The following is a 13427-nucleotide window of genomic DNA, read 5'->3' on the forward strand; positions in this document are numbered from 1 at the left end:
TGTAGCCATGCCTCAGTCCTCAGATATTTGGTACCTTTAGAAACTTTTGGGATCTCCAATAGAGAAATCAGTTAAAAGTTAACAGGACATGTGGCTGTCAGTATCTGTCTGAAGCACTGAGTATCAAAAACGTGTAGGTTGTTGCGTTAAATATCTGGTCAGATATAGGATCTTATTAACTTATTCTTTGATTAGGTAGTTCTGGTTTCACAACAACACATTTTAGACTTTTTTATTTAGGCAAAAGTGCATGTAATAAGAAACTATTTTAATATTTTATTCCTTATTTGGATCCCAATTAGCTTGTTAATTGCTAGTGTTCCTGGAATCCAGTATTTGAGAAGTTTGGCTTCTTTGGTCAAATGAAAAAAGATTTTGTAGTAGCACATAATATTTAGTGAAAAAAAGAAAAAGTTAAAGTTTTGGCATTGGTACCAGTATCATATCAGCACCAGTTGCAAAAAAATACAACAATACCCAGCCCTACTGATGGACGCTCTAGCAGCTTGTCCAAGTGAAACCGTTCAGGTCATTTAATTGATTTAAGCATATAATTAAGAATATTTGCTGTTGTATAGTTAATGTAATTAGAGCTTTCGAGCTTTTTTTTCTTGTATTTGCATTAGTGGTTTTTGTTACACTGGTGGGGGACACCGGAGCCACCATGATGTGCTGTTTTTGGGGAAGTGTTCCAGGAGGATGAACCTGAACCTCCTATTACTTAATCCTGACACTGACCTTGAGGCCCCCATGTGGGATTTGATGATCTCCTGAGGGTTTTCGAGGAAACCTCCTGCTGAATATGAACTTGTGGAATCTAGACACTGCTTCCCCCATCTCATCATCACTCTTTCTATCTGTACTTCTCTGTATCTCAGAGTGGCAGTGGTAGTCATGTAACAGAGCTGTCACTGTCACTTTATCTACACATCTCAGATCAGCAAGGTGGATGGTAGAAGGATCCAAACAGGTCAGACATCTGTTGATCTGTCTGTGTGATTAACTTACGTCTAGCCTTGCGCAAACTACCTCTGCGTAAATCTCTGTCATTGCAAAGACACTTGTGGCATGTTGTGTTAATATAACATGACATCTGTTAAATCTACTCCTCTGCTAGAAATACTATACTTTGTTAGAAATCAAAAGCAAACTTGTTGTGATTTTTGGAAGCATGAATGAGACGTGTGAGAGATAATCAGAGACTAATTCACAGAAATGTAATTAATAAGAGATACGGTAAGTAACACTTTATTTAATGGATCCTCCATTTGCTAATAACTTCCTAATAGTTTCTAGTTTATTTCATTTGGTAGTAATTATAGGTGCATTGGAGACAAAGCGAAATTTGATTTTTAATTTTGAATGAAGGTACTGCTCCAGTATATATGTATCATGTTTTTATTATGGGAAGCTTGATGCAGTGTATATGCTGAATTGTTTGCCTGTTGCTGTGCACTGACTAAGAGACTCAGCTTACGCTAGCCAGGACATTTATTTAAATTAACTGATTTGAAGTTAATACCAATTGAACAGTGTCTCTGTTTCACCTACTGTATAGTTGGTACCAAATTTGATCCCTTTTAACAGACCTATAATATAAAGCAGGTTTGTTTTTTCCTGAGTTTTTTTTTATGTGAATTAACTCAAAAATACTTTTTCGCATAGTAACTTGTTGGAAAGAATACATTACAGTAGCACAAACGGAAGAAAAGTTGTCCTATATTTGTCACATGAAAGCATTTGTTAAGAGTTTTTATACTGATACAGTCACTGTGCTTATAATATATATTGTAAAAACTGAATGAGTCAGTCTCTATTCATCAGTTTTGGATTAAAAACAGCAGTTCAATTAATCATTCAGTATGTCAAAACTACAAAAGATTCAGTCATAAAGAAATTACGTATTAATATGCTTGACTTTTATGCCAGTTATCCATTTTTATATAATTACATTTTTGAGTCAAACCAGCTATGCATAGTGACTGCCTTAATTCTGGACCAGCAGGGCTGTTCCAGAATCACCTTGTAGTACTTGACTTATTACTGGTATTGAGGCTTGATAGAGGTCTTTTCAGAGCTCTGTAGGCTGCATCCAGGCTCTATCGGAGGAGAAATGACACCCAGCCAAGACATTCCTGCAGCCTAAATGTGACCTTTGTTTTCCTGAGCAGACACAGTGAAGCATATGTGCTGCTGAGGTCAAATGTATAGCTGGCAGATGTGTCTTCAGAGAGGATGGCAGTTTGTATACAGTTAGACATACACGCACAAATATACACATGCAGACACTGACTAAATATCAGTTATAATTAATCTAAGACTTTGACAATGAGGCTCACAGCTGCACACGTACAAGGGACGTTCTACAGAGACGGTTGTGTAATTCAAGGTGTTAACTGCTTTTGAGATTTATTTATAATTATTATAATAGGGTGATAAACTAATGACTCCCTGTGAGATGGTTGTCCATAGTGTGAGTTTGTGTACACAGAGGGTGTCGTTGTATATATACAAATATGACATGGACCCATGGGATGATGTTGGAACAGCAGATGCACAGCCCGGTATGGATCAGTCAGTACACAGGAATGTCAGGAATGCGCTGGGTTGAGACAGAGACACTGAGAAGAAGAAAGGGATCAGACCAGGCCAGTGATGACCACCCCACGGGAAGGGCAGATTTACAACCAGCCAAGCCCAGAGGTTGACTTGGTGTTGCGGACACTATAGGCTGCCTTCACTAACCCCGCCAACCTCTCCCTGACCTCTACCAACAGGCCAGAAGGAAACCCGGTGAAACAGTGTTTGTAAGGCCATTTAGGATCATCAGGAAACAAAAACTTTAGGATACTTTGATGTTTTCACTTGAATTCAGGCTACTGTATTTGTACTGCAGCGCAAGCCAGTTTAGTTGTTACCTAAGTAATAACACAGTATTCATCATACAAATTAAAAGTTTTTTATATGTAACTTAAGTAAATTCATTACTCTCAGGGGGTCTTTGGGCTTAAACATTCTTTCCCATCTGCATGTAAGTGAATGTGCACAGATGTTACTCTGAGATATTTTTTTGTGATACAGATTTTGTATAATTTCACCATATCCAGTTCAGTTCCAATGTTCAGTCGCGAACCCACCTCCCAACAGGAAGTTGGATAAACCAGTCAGTCAGCCTGATGAGCAGGGCTGCACATTTGGGAGATGTGTGTTTAGGATCCTCTGTATCCTGTAGTTACCCAAAACTCCCTTCTCTGCTTGGATCTGTAGAAGCAATTATGTGCATATTTACAGAAGTATAACTATAACTCTATCTTTATTTTAGTATTTCTGTGTAACTGACATTTCCCTATCAGTTTGCAGACCTTGAAGATCAACTGCTTGTTTTATTAACTGCTAGTATAAGTGTCCTGCCGAGCGTTTACAGATGTCTCTTTTTTAATGGTAGAAAAATGCTCATGTTGCACTGCAGTCCTGCAGTTGGCCACTAGGACAAATTGTAAGCAAGGCTGACCATGCTTTACCGTATTAGGTTCTCATAATACATAGATGTATCCACTTGCTTCCATTTGCTTCCTCAGCCAGATTGCCTAATGTTGACATTGTAAAAACGGCTTTCTGGAGAATTTGGGGAAATTAAGCGATTTCAGTATGCCATTATTCTGTAATTACCACTTACCACAGCGAAAGTTACATAGGCTTGCTATAAAGAACCAGTGTGTAGGATTTAGAGGCAATCTAGCGGTGTAGTTGCAAATTGTAACCAACTCAGTTTACCTTCCCCTTCCAAGTACAAGGAGAAACTATAGTGACCGCGAAATGTGTGAAGAACCGACAAATAATAATCACCTAAATCTGCAGCTTCTGTTAGCATCATGGAGCTTATCCGGCCTGCAACTTTAATATTTTATTTCACTGTCAGTGCTCTTATAATGTTGTTTAGAGAGAAAATGCTCTAAAAACCTGCTTAGCACCAAACAGCAGACAGATAAAGTTACTGCCTAGCTGCTGAACATCATCCTAATCAATGACAGCATTGCTCTGTAACTTCTGGATGAGTAAATAAGCAAGTTTGTCGTATTCACAACTTGTTTTGGCTGCCACCACACATATATGAGTTATTGCAAGTTGGAATTAGAGGTGTGCTTTGGGACACAGTAAAACAGCACCACTTGATCAGAGTGACTCTAGACAGTCACTTTTGAGTCTAAAAACAATTCTGTTGCAGGCAGTGTGGAAACTATAAATATTATAGACACCGGAAACTTAACCACTTAATCTACCAGCAACAGAAATATTACCTATAAACTTAATGATTATAATGTTTTCTAATTTGCACAAGCCAGCAGTATCCCCTGAACTCTTAAACACTCCTCCTTTGCTGCTGCTGCTGTGGTCAGTCACTTTTCATGCCCTTAAGACATTTTTGTAGAATCAGATTTCCTCCCGACAAGTCTGTGACTGCAGGCAGTGTGATAAACAACATCAAACTGTGGACCAGTGGGTGATGGTATAATGTTCCTAGTGACTTTCCTGCAGCCTTGGCTGGCACAAGTTCACTGTGCTACTCCCATTTGATATCATGATCTCATCACTGTGTGACTGAGTCCCCTCTCTGATCTCATGGGTGTGTTGGAGGGTATTTTTGATGGGCCCTTCCCCAAGCGCTCACACTAGGAGTGGCAGGGCATCTGATACTAGAACATGAAGCGTAGCCTCTTCGACAGCCCATTAATGAAGCTGTTTAATGCTTGCAGTACATACGTGGCTAATTTTGAATGGGGATACCGACATATTGATAAAGCAGTTTGTCCTTTGCTCTGTTGGTGGTAGAATACCTTTTTAATCATTATTCCTGAGAAGAAAAAGCTTTTTCAATGTCACAGAAAAAACACAGACAAACTCTACAACTCTGATTTCAGTGTCTCATATGCTTGTCCTTGACTTGACAATTACATGGGTTTTTAGGTTGAACAAGTCTGACAGCTTGGGCCCAGTTTCCATGTCTGGTACCAAAGTGAAAAGATGGTCTGTCTTTTTCTGAATTCATGAAAAGTTTTTATTCATCTGTGGAGACATGCTCATGCATCTGTGTCTGCTACTTTGAAAATCCCTATTGGATTGGACGCACAATGTACATCTTACTGTACACTGAATGAAGTTTCCAGAAGATAAATTGCTGGGAAGTGCAAGAACTTGCTGCTGTAATGTGAGGAACTCAATCCAGGCAACTTAATGTTCATTTGAGGTCAAGTACTGTGAGGACTTTGACAAAGCTCTCTGTTCGTCTTTTCAGGAGTTTGATTGCGAGGAAATGTGGAACACTTTCTTAATCCCTGGGGAATTAAAGAAATATGCATTTAAGGGCTCAAACAATCGGCAAGCGAGTGCACCTCCCGATAAACACTAAACGGTTGAGGAGTTACAGCCTTGAAAAGGAAAATAAGATTGAGACAGAATGAATGCCGTGACTGGGGCTAAAGTGTGTGTGTGTCTATGTCTATGTGTTCAACTGTGTGTATAAACTGGAGTAGACAGCATTTGAGAGAGGGGTTTAGTCCATAAAAGCCTCACACAAAGGCAGTTCTACAGCTGAGTAATATGTGTGTGTACATACTGTATGTGTGTGTGTTTTAGGGGCCTGGGTCTTTACAAGGACTCAGATCGACCACTTTTTTAAATCTTTTGCTCTCCAACACTGATTCACTCACATAATATTACTCTGTTGCATAATGTAATTTTTATTACAACCTATATGTTGCTAATGGAACTTGGCTGATGACATTTTTGCATTTTTGCATATCAAATGTTCGACTTTTAATTTGAATTTTCAATTTTATTTACAAAGTCTTCTAGGGGTCATAGTGATTATGATGAGAGCAAAGGAGAAGGGGTGGAGGAGGAGGGTCAACAAAAACGTTGCACTTTAACACAAGAGATTGCTGTTCATTTCCTATTTCAAACTGACAGTCAAACCCTTCTTTGTTATTGTCACTATGGCAACAAAGGTCCCCTAACCTTAGTGAAGTAGTGATTTTAACCCAAACCTTCCCTAAACCTAACCAAGTTGTTTTTGTGCCTAAATTTAACCAAACCTTACCACATCATAAAACAGATTTATTTTTCAGCAGTGATTTATAACGGTTTCCGATATCGTCCTTTCAATAACGGAGGTCGGATCAGAAAATGCTTCTGTGTGTTGTTCTAGAGGGCATGGAAGAACAACGTCTCATTTAATTTGGCAGGCATGATGGTCCAGCTGATTCCACATAGTGGCAACATAATAGTGCCGGTGTGCTTTTGAACAAAGCATATTTGGCTGCAGGGATTTCCAGGAGACGTGGATTCCACCTTTCCAAAGCCTTTGTCACTTGTGCAGCCATCAGGGACCTGTGGTGAAGCCCACCTAAACAGTTCTATCAGATATACAGGGCCAATGTGAGTTAAGGTTATTTACAGCTATCCTCATAGATAATTCCAGTTTATTACAACTTGGCCATGTTAATCAATAATAATATATTATACTAATCTAAGTATTTGCTGAAATCTGGAAATGCAGCAACATTACTAGAAAGTCTGACGGGGCACGAAACATATGTAGTCAGACAATCAGTTTTAAAAAATAATTTGGAATAGAAAACAAAGGCAAACTATAACAGCAAGTTTTATAAACATCCATCACAGATTATATTCTCAACTCCTAACTGCCGTACTTACTGTAGTTTTCCTATGCAATGAGGGTTCATTACAAACATTTTTGTTGCACTCCTTTTCAGTTTTACCTCAGAATAAAATTGTTTTGACAATCTGACTAAACTGTTGGCTTGTTTACAACCTGTCTGACCGTCTGCTTGTGTTTCTTGCCCTGTCTGACTTAATGTAACGTTGTTGCCGTGTTTCTACACTTTATAGGGGCACTTCTGGTTGATAGGTTGTCAGTTCATATACCCGGCAGGGAGAATCTAAGTTGTTTCTGTAAGGACTTAGCAACAAAACATACATGCTTTCAAAAAGCATTAAGTGAAACTTGTCTGAGCAGACTGCAAGGACTAGGACGGCTGGGTCACATGAGCACCGGGAAGAAGCAGTGTTTTGCATTCCGCGCAAAATCTGATCACTTTTATTGGCTGACTAAATTTCTGAGAGGTTCAGCCAAGCTTCAGGTTTCCTCTTTTCACCGTTTGGGCTCACTGGATTGGCCAGTTGGTACAGCGTTGTGAGGTCTGACCCAAGCGTCACTATGTAAGGGAAAATCTGACGGGTTTGTACCAGGTTGTGTGTCGTGACTGATCTATGTGTTAATTCACATGGAGATGTGGTGCCAAGGGAAAAATGACCATGTTTAAGAGGTGGTGCAAAGTCTAGCAAACTCTTATATGACTCTCTCTCTCTGTGTGTGTGTGTGTGTGTGTGTGTGTGTGTGTGTGTGTGTGTGTGTGGGTGTGTTTGGTGTCTGTGTGTGGGCCTGTGTGGGAGCGTGAGAGATCTCCTTTGAGTACAAGAGTTGAGTGATTCATTCTGTGACTGATCTTGTGTGTGTTTGTTTCCTCCTTTTTATTAGGTCTGTTTGTAAATGTACTGTTCTCTATATAACGATTATTTTAATTTTTAATTCATCTATTAATTATTTCTGAGATTCTTCTGTTGTTTGTTTTTATGTCTATCAAATGTGCATTGTAAAAAATGCCCATAACAACTTCCCAGAGCACAATGTGACATCCAAATATATTCAGTTGATGATGATTTAAAATGAAGTAATACAGAAAATATTCATTTGAGAAGTTGCAACCAGCAAATGTGTAGCATTTTTATGCAATAAATGACTTGGTGATGATTTTTGAAATTGCTTCAGCTTAATTATCTGTTAATGGACTAGTCGATTATTGACTAATTGTTTAATCACTGTCTGCTATGTATTCCCCATAATAGCTAGTGGCTTTACAGTCCATCTTACATCACATGGACTTGCATGGCAGTTGTACAAAGCCTACTGTGCATCCATGTCTATCTGTGCGTTTTTACAATCTGAACCATTAAACTAGAGGTTTAGTTTTGTAGAAGAGGGTGAAAGAAGCCACATGACCGTTGCCCTCCACTGTAACCGGACACTCAGGATGGGGGGGCAGACGAGGCCAAGATTTACTGCGGGCGTAAAGGCATATTCCATAAACATTGACACACACACCAGCTGCCTGGCTGCCTCACCAGACTGGGCCCCCTTTGGTCACTCACTGGCCTGTGCCGTGTCTGTCCTGAGTCCGGCCCGAGGATCGCATGGCTGCAGCCTCCACCTGCCCTGCCAATGTGACCTGTCTGTCAGCAGTATAAGTGCACAGACACACACTCACTGTAGAGATTTGAGCTCAGTGTACACTCAGGAGGTCAGGCTGAGACTGATGCAAGCTCTCTAACAGACAGATGTATATACTTAGTGATATTCTTACGCTTGCAGTTTTCAGCATTGACACACTTGATGGCCTTGACTCTTGCTTTGGGCGCATGTGTTTGCACACTCATCTGTATGTGCAAGCATCCAAACTCTTCCAAGTATACGTAAACTTGGACATGAACATATTTGAAGCAGTTGATTTAGCTAATTATACAGTGACTTCAGTAACTGCAGCACATACATATTTGTATAAATATGTGCACAGAAATGCATACATTTCCTCATTCCTCCCACTCATACTTTGTGGTTTTGCAAGGCATGCAGAGCAGGGTCACTGATGATGAGGTAATACTAAAACATTTTAATTCCTCTACACTTAGAACTCCTCATCAGCCCCTTACTTTCAGTTTAAGCACACCATGGGCAAAATTAATTCCGCTGTCTTATACTGTGTTATTATCAGTATAACAACACTAGCAAGAAATCACCTTAACAACGAAAGAAACTGTAAAACCTTTTCTTTGGTTAAATGGTTAAATGCCTTGGCTGTTTAATCTCATCAGACGAGGGTGGGGGGGGTGGAAGACCATGTGGAAATATGGAGTGAAACTCAATAGAAGGAATGTGACTTATGCAGGGAAAATAAACAAACACGGGTTTGCTGATGTTATTGTGCTGACCTTTATTTTACTTAAATTCAACATGGTTCCTTAGTTGCTTACTCTATTGTTAGGTCAGAGGATTACTGTTTTATAGCTTTATATTTTTTCACAATAAGACAATTGCAAGCTACAGTATTCCGCTTTGTAATTTTTTTTCTCCTTTAACATTTCAATATTTGACATAATGCTGTTTAGCCCTTCTTTCAAGTTTTGCCAAATTTGAAGGAAATTACAATAAAATATTTAATGTCAGATTAATTTGACGTTGATCTTGAAGATAGTTGAAATGTGGCTGAAAGCTCCGGAACACGTCCGATAAGTGGACCGTGTGCTATTTGTCAAACTAAATGATGTTGTTTTCTGGTCATTTACAGGACGAAACGAGTTGATTGCACGGTACATCAAACTTCGCACAGGGAAGACGCGGACCAGGAAGCAGGTAAGTTCTTTGCAAATGCCATTTGAAGCAGCCCCTATTTTTGGAGCCCTCCAGAAAGTCCTCTCTTGCTGAGTGATGCCCCAACACCCTGGGTACCCCCCCTCCCCGAATTCTCACTCGCTCCAATGTGGAGGGCTGGAGATGACGATTGATTTCGGGCCAGAGCCCAATGCACAGATGCTATAGGATCATGTGTCGGTGTTGTTTCTTCACCACCTCATGGATCTGGTGCTTGTTAGACGGGGAAAGAAGCTGGGGAATATGGTGATCTGGATGGGAGACTGACGTGGGACGGGTGAGGGATTTGGAACCCTATCCTCACTACGGTATTTGATATGGAAGGACTGATGTATGGGCAATGATGGATGTGGAGAGAAAGGGTCTCTGCTAAGTCATCTGGCAGAGTTGATGTGGGAATGAAAAGAGATGAGTGGAGATGAGAGAAGAAGGGGGGCAGTGAGGGATCAGAGATGGATGGTGGGACAGGTTGGAGGGATAGAGGGACACCTGCTGGTCCACCAACAGTAAACTGATTGATGGCTGTGTTGGAGTACAGCTTCTTGAGAAAGCTGCTCTGACAGGCAGAAAATGTTACCAATAAAGATTCTGTGATATAGAGAAACAAATGCCATTTTTTTCTGCATTTGCATTGAATTTTAATCCAGATTGTAATATATATGTAATTGTAAGATGGGGCTAAGCAGAGTGAAAGAACACAGTGTTATATATAATAAAAGCAGTTTAGCAATATTTTACTTTTAAAATCTAAAACCAGTGTAAGTGGTGTTGCTTGCATTGTCTGCAGGAGCTGCTTTAACTCAAAGTAAAAAAAATTATGAAAAATAATTTATGCTTTACAGTATTTTAATGTTATTTTGGATATTCTTGGGGGATACATGGAAAATGTGTAGCTTATGGCAGTTCATCAAAACACATAATTGGCTTTGGTGGTACTGAGCCATGTTTTTATGTGAATCAGTTTTGAGATATCCTCCTCTGAGATTTCCATTTCTCCATCCCAATACGATAGCACTGAAAAATTACATTTAAAAAACTCAACAGCAATGTTATTTTCAATTGTCTGTTGAATGAAAATGTCAGTGGTTCATCCTGTGGGGTGCATGAATGTGCTTTATACATTTCAAGTTATCCCATTAGATTTTAATATTTGTCATTCCCTCACAAATGTGTGAGATCATGAAGATCCATACTGAATTTCAGGCAGTTTTATATTTTATGTTGACAGACCAACAGACAGATCATTTTAGGTCCTATTCCTAGCTAAGCTAAAATATATTGCTTTATAATCTTTGCTTATTACTTTTGTGATGCAAAAATGCTTAAAGAATAAAACAAAAGTTGCTCAGTGACCCCGACTGAACATTTTGTCCCTTTTGAGCTTCTATTATCCATTATCTAAACCCACTCATCTTGTGCACGGGGTCCTGATGAGGGTACAGCGTGGTCAGGTTGCCACTCCCCGTCTGGTTACTGTGAGGCAACAACTTTTTTATTAAGCCAACATGCCACCCATTTTAGCTGGAAACATGTCACATAAATACAATGCTCAACTCTGCTGTGTTGTCTGCTGCTTGTCTTTCAGGTATCTAGTCACATTCAGGTTTTAGCCCGGCGAAAGGCCAGGGAGATCCAGGTGAAGCTGAAGGTACGCTACGTGAGTCAACTGCTTTTTTTATATTTACTAAATGCTTTGGAGGATTTATGGATTTAAGAAGAATTGCTTTTGTTAAACACACTTTACACAGGAAATGTTGAGATTTACTGATATATGAATTTAATCAAATCAGTAATTGCAAATGTCTATTTATTATGCAAATTCATTCAGTTAGGAGAGGCCCTGTGAGATGGGTCATCTTGTTTCCTAGGGGGTCCCACACAAAATACAAACAATCAAGGTTACTACTTGAAGATGTTGCTCATCTCCTCTGTGCTCACATCCAGACAAAACAAATATTCATAGCTGAGGTTGTGATTAGTATGTTGTTTCTCGACATACTAACAACTGATTGACCATACAGGCTTTTAAATCATAATCAGACCATGGTGCCTGCATTGAGCTGAAGTTATTATCATGATTTTAATCAAGTTGAGCAGCAGCAGATGGGAAGAGGGTGAAAATATTATTAACTTATATTATTCCCTCTTACAATGAAGTTTAATGTTTTGTTAAAGATTGTAAATGTTCACATTCCATTAACACAAAGGTACAAATGATTGGCTATTTTAATTCCACCTTCTAATTGATGCTAGTTTTAAATGGGATGCTGACACATTTTGATGAAATGTGAACATATTTCTGGAAGCCTGAGGCTTGGTGTGCACGATTATAAACAAGATGAACCAAACGCTATAGTCAGGAAACAAATGAATCCCAGTATTACATTTGATAAGTACCTCAATAAAGGTTTTCCTGTGTGGTACGCTGAGAGCTTACATATCCCTGTCCCCTCAGTACTTTCTCAGTTTACATTTCTCACCCACATACACCCGCATACTCGCAGTCACAGCAGGCAACGGGACTCTCTCTCACCTTGGACGGCAGCCACGAGGGTTCAGCTGGCAGGGCCCGGCATTGGTCACAGGGTTTGCCCCTGTGACAGGCCTTTTTAAATACGTCTTTGGTGTAACTGAGATCCCTACCACATGTACCCCCCATATTTCAGCTATGCCCTTGTGTTAGCCAGTTCTGGGAAGAAGAATGCACTGTGTGGCCTTGCCCATTAGGGCTGGGCGGCGAGTGCTTGTGTTCCTCTATGGTTCGGAAACTGCTGAAGGAGTGGATTTAAAAACAAGACGTGTATCACTTTACAGTGTCACACAGGAAATACAATTTTAAAGCTATCTAGTTATTTTGAACATATGCATACATTTTTTTTGCATATTGACATATTACCCTGTTGCCTGCCTTGTCTTCCAGTATGACCTCCAACAGAAGCTTAGTTGTCATCACTGGCTTGCCCCTGCCAAAGCAATAAACTTAACTCTTGACCCAAAGGCCCTTGACTGTAATATCACCTTCTCTTCAGCTCTCTGCCTGGCAGGGATTCACCGATGATGCAAGCTGGCCTCGGCCCTTCATTTCCCCTTTTACGGCTCTGCTTGTGTTACCGGTGAAGTGGGGCGCCTACTTAAATGGAATCTGATGTGTGCTCTCACTTTGCGTAACCGCCTGTCTGTCTGTCTTACTCTCGCTCTCTGTCCCTCTCCATAGGACCAGGCTGCCAAAGACAAGGCCCTGCAGAGTATGGCCACCATGTCCTCAGCCCAGATCATCTCACCCACGGCTTTCCAGAACAAGATGGCTCTCCAGGGCCTTTCTAGGCCAGCTTACCCCACTAGTGGTGGGGTAAGTCTCTGACCTCGTACACCACCTTATTCAGATTATATACTGAGCAGTTGCCATGTTTATTTAAAAAATACCATTGACTTTATCCCAAAGCCTGTGGTTTGTTAGTTGTGGCCAATTTGCATTTTTTTTTCATCGCCTTATGTACTGATACATGCCCATCATTTCCCTGGATGTTGGTTAATTTTATCTTGTGACTGCTGTTCCTCTTTGTAAATTCAGTTTGTATACATTTTTCATATTTGAGACTTTGAATTATTTTATTTATTCTATGTGCTTGTCAAAAATACATTAAACTTTTAGAAAGACTGTGTTTCATCTTTTTGATTTTACACATTTTAGCTTGATTTTCTTCTCAGCTCTGTGCATCTACTTTGAAATGCAGAATAAACACAACATAATCACAACATAATTGATATGTGAGAATTAGTGTCCAGGTTGAACTGTGTAATACAGTGTGCACTTTTAATTCTTTTTTCTTTCCCAGTTTTGGCACGGGGCTCTTCCAGGACAGCCAGGAGGCCATGAAGAGTGAGTTGCCATTCTATCTACTCTGTAGTACTATAGTATCCA

General features: G+C 39.9%; 1 protein-coding gene across 3 annotated transcripts in view; it reads left to right on the forward strand.

The window, feature by feature from the left end:
- LOC127352824 (transcriptional enhancer factor TEF-3) overlaps positions 1–13427 on the forward strand; it is a 38823-nt gene that overhangs the window by 15166 nt on the left and 10230 nt on the right. For 2 of the 3 annotated variants that reach the window (XM_051381530.1, XM_051381532.1), the window contains exons 3-6: positions 9423–9487; positions 11091–11162; positions 12720–12854; positions 13342–13385. In XM_051381530.1, coding sequence (XP_051237490.1) covers positions 9423–9487; positions 11091–11162; positions 12720–12854; positions 13342–13385 — 316 coding nt within the window. The remainder of the gene's footprint in view (positions 1–9422; positions 9488–11090; positions 11163–12719; positions 12855–13341; positions 13386–13427) is intronic. The other variant, XM_051381531.1, reaches the window with a different exon arrangement.

The sequence above is a fragment of the Dicentrarchus labrax genome, unplaced genomic scaffold (genome assembly GCF_905237075.1).
Source record: "Dicentrarchus labrax unplaced genomic scaffold, dlabrax2021, whole genome shotgun sequence".
NCBI lineage: Eukaryota > Metazoa > Chordata > Actinopteri > Moronidae > Dicentrarchus > Dicentrarchus labrax.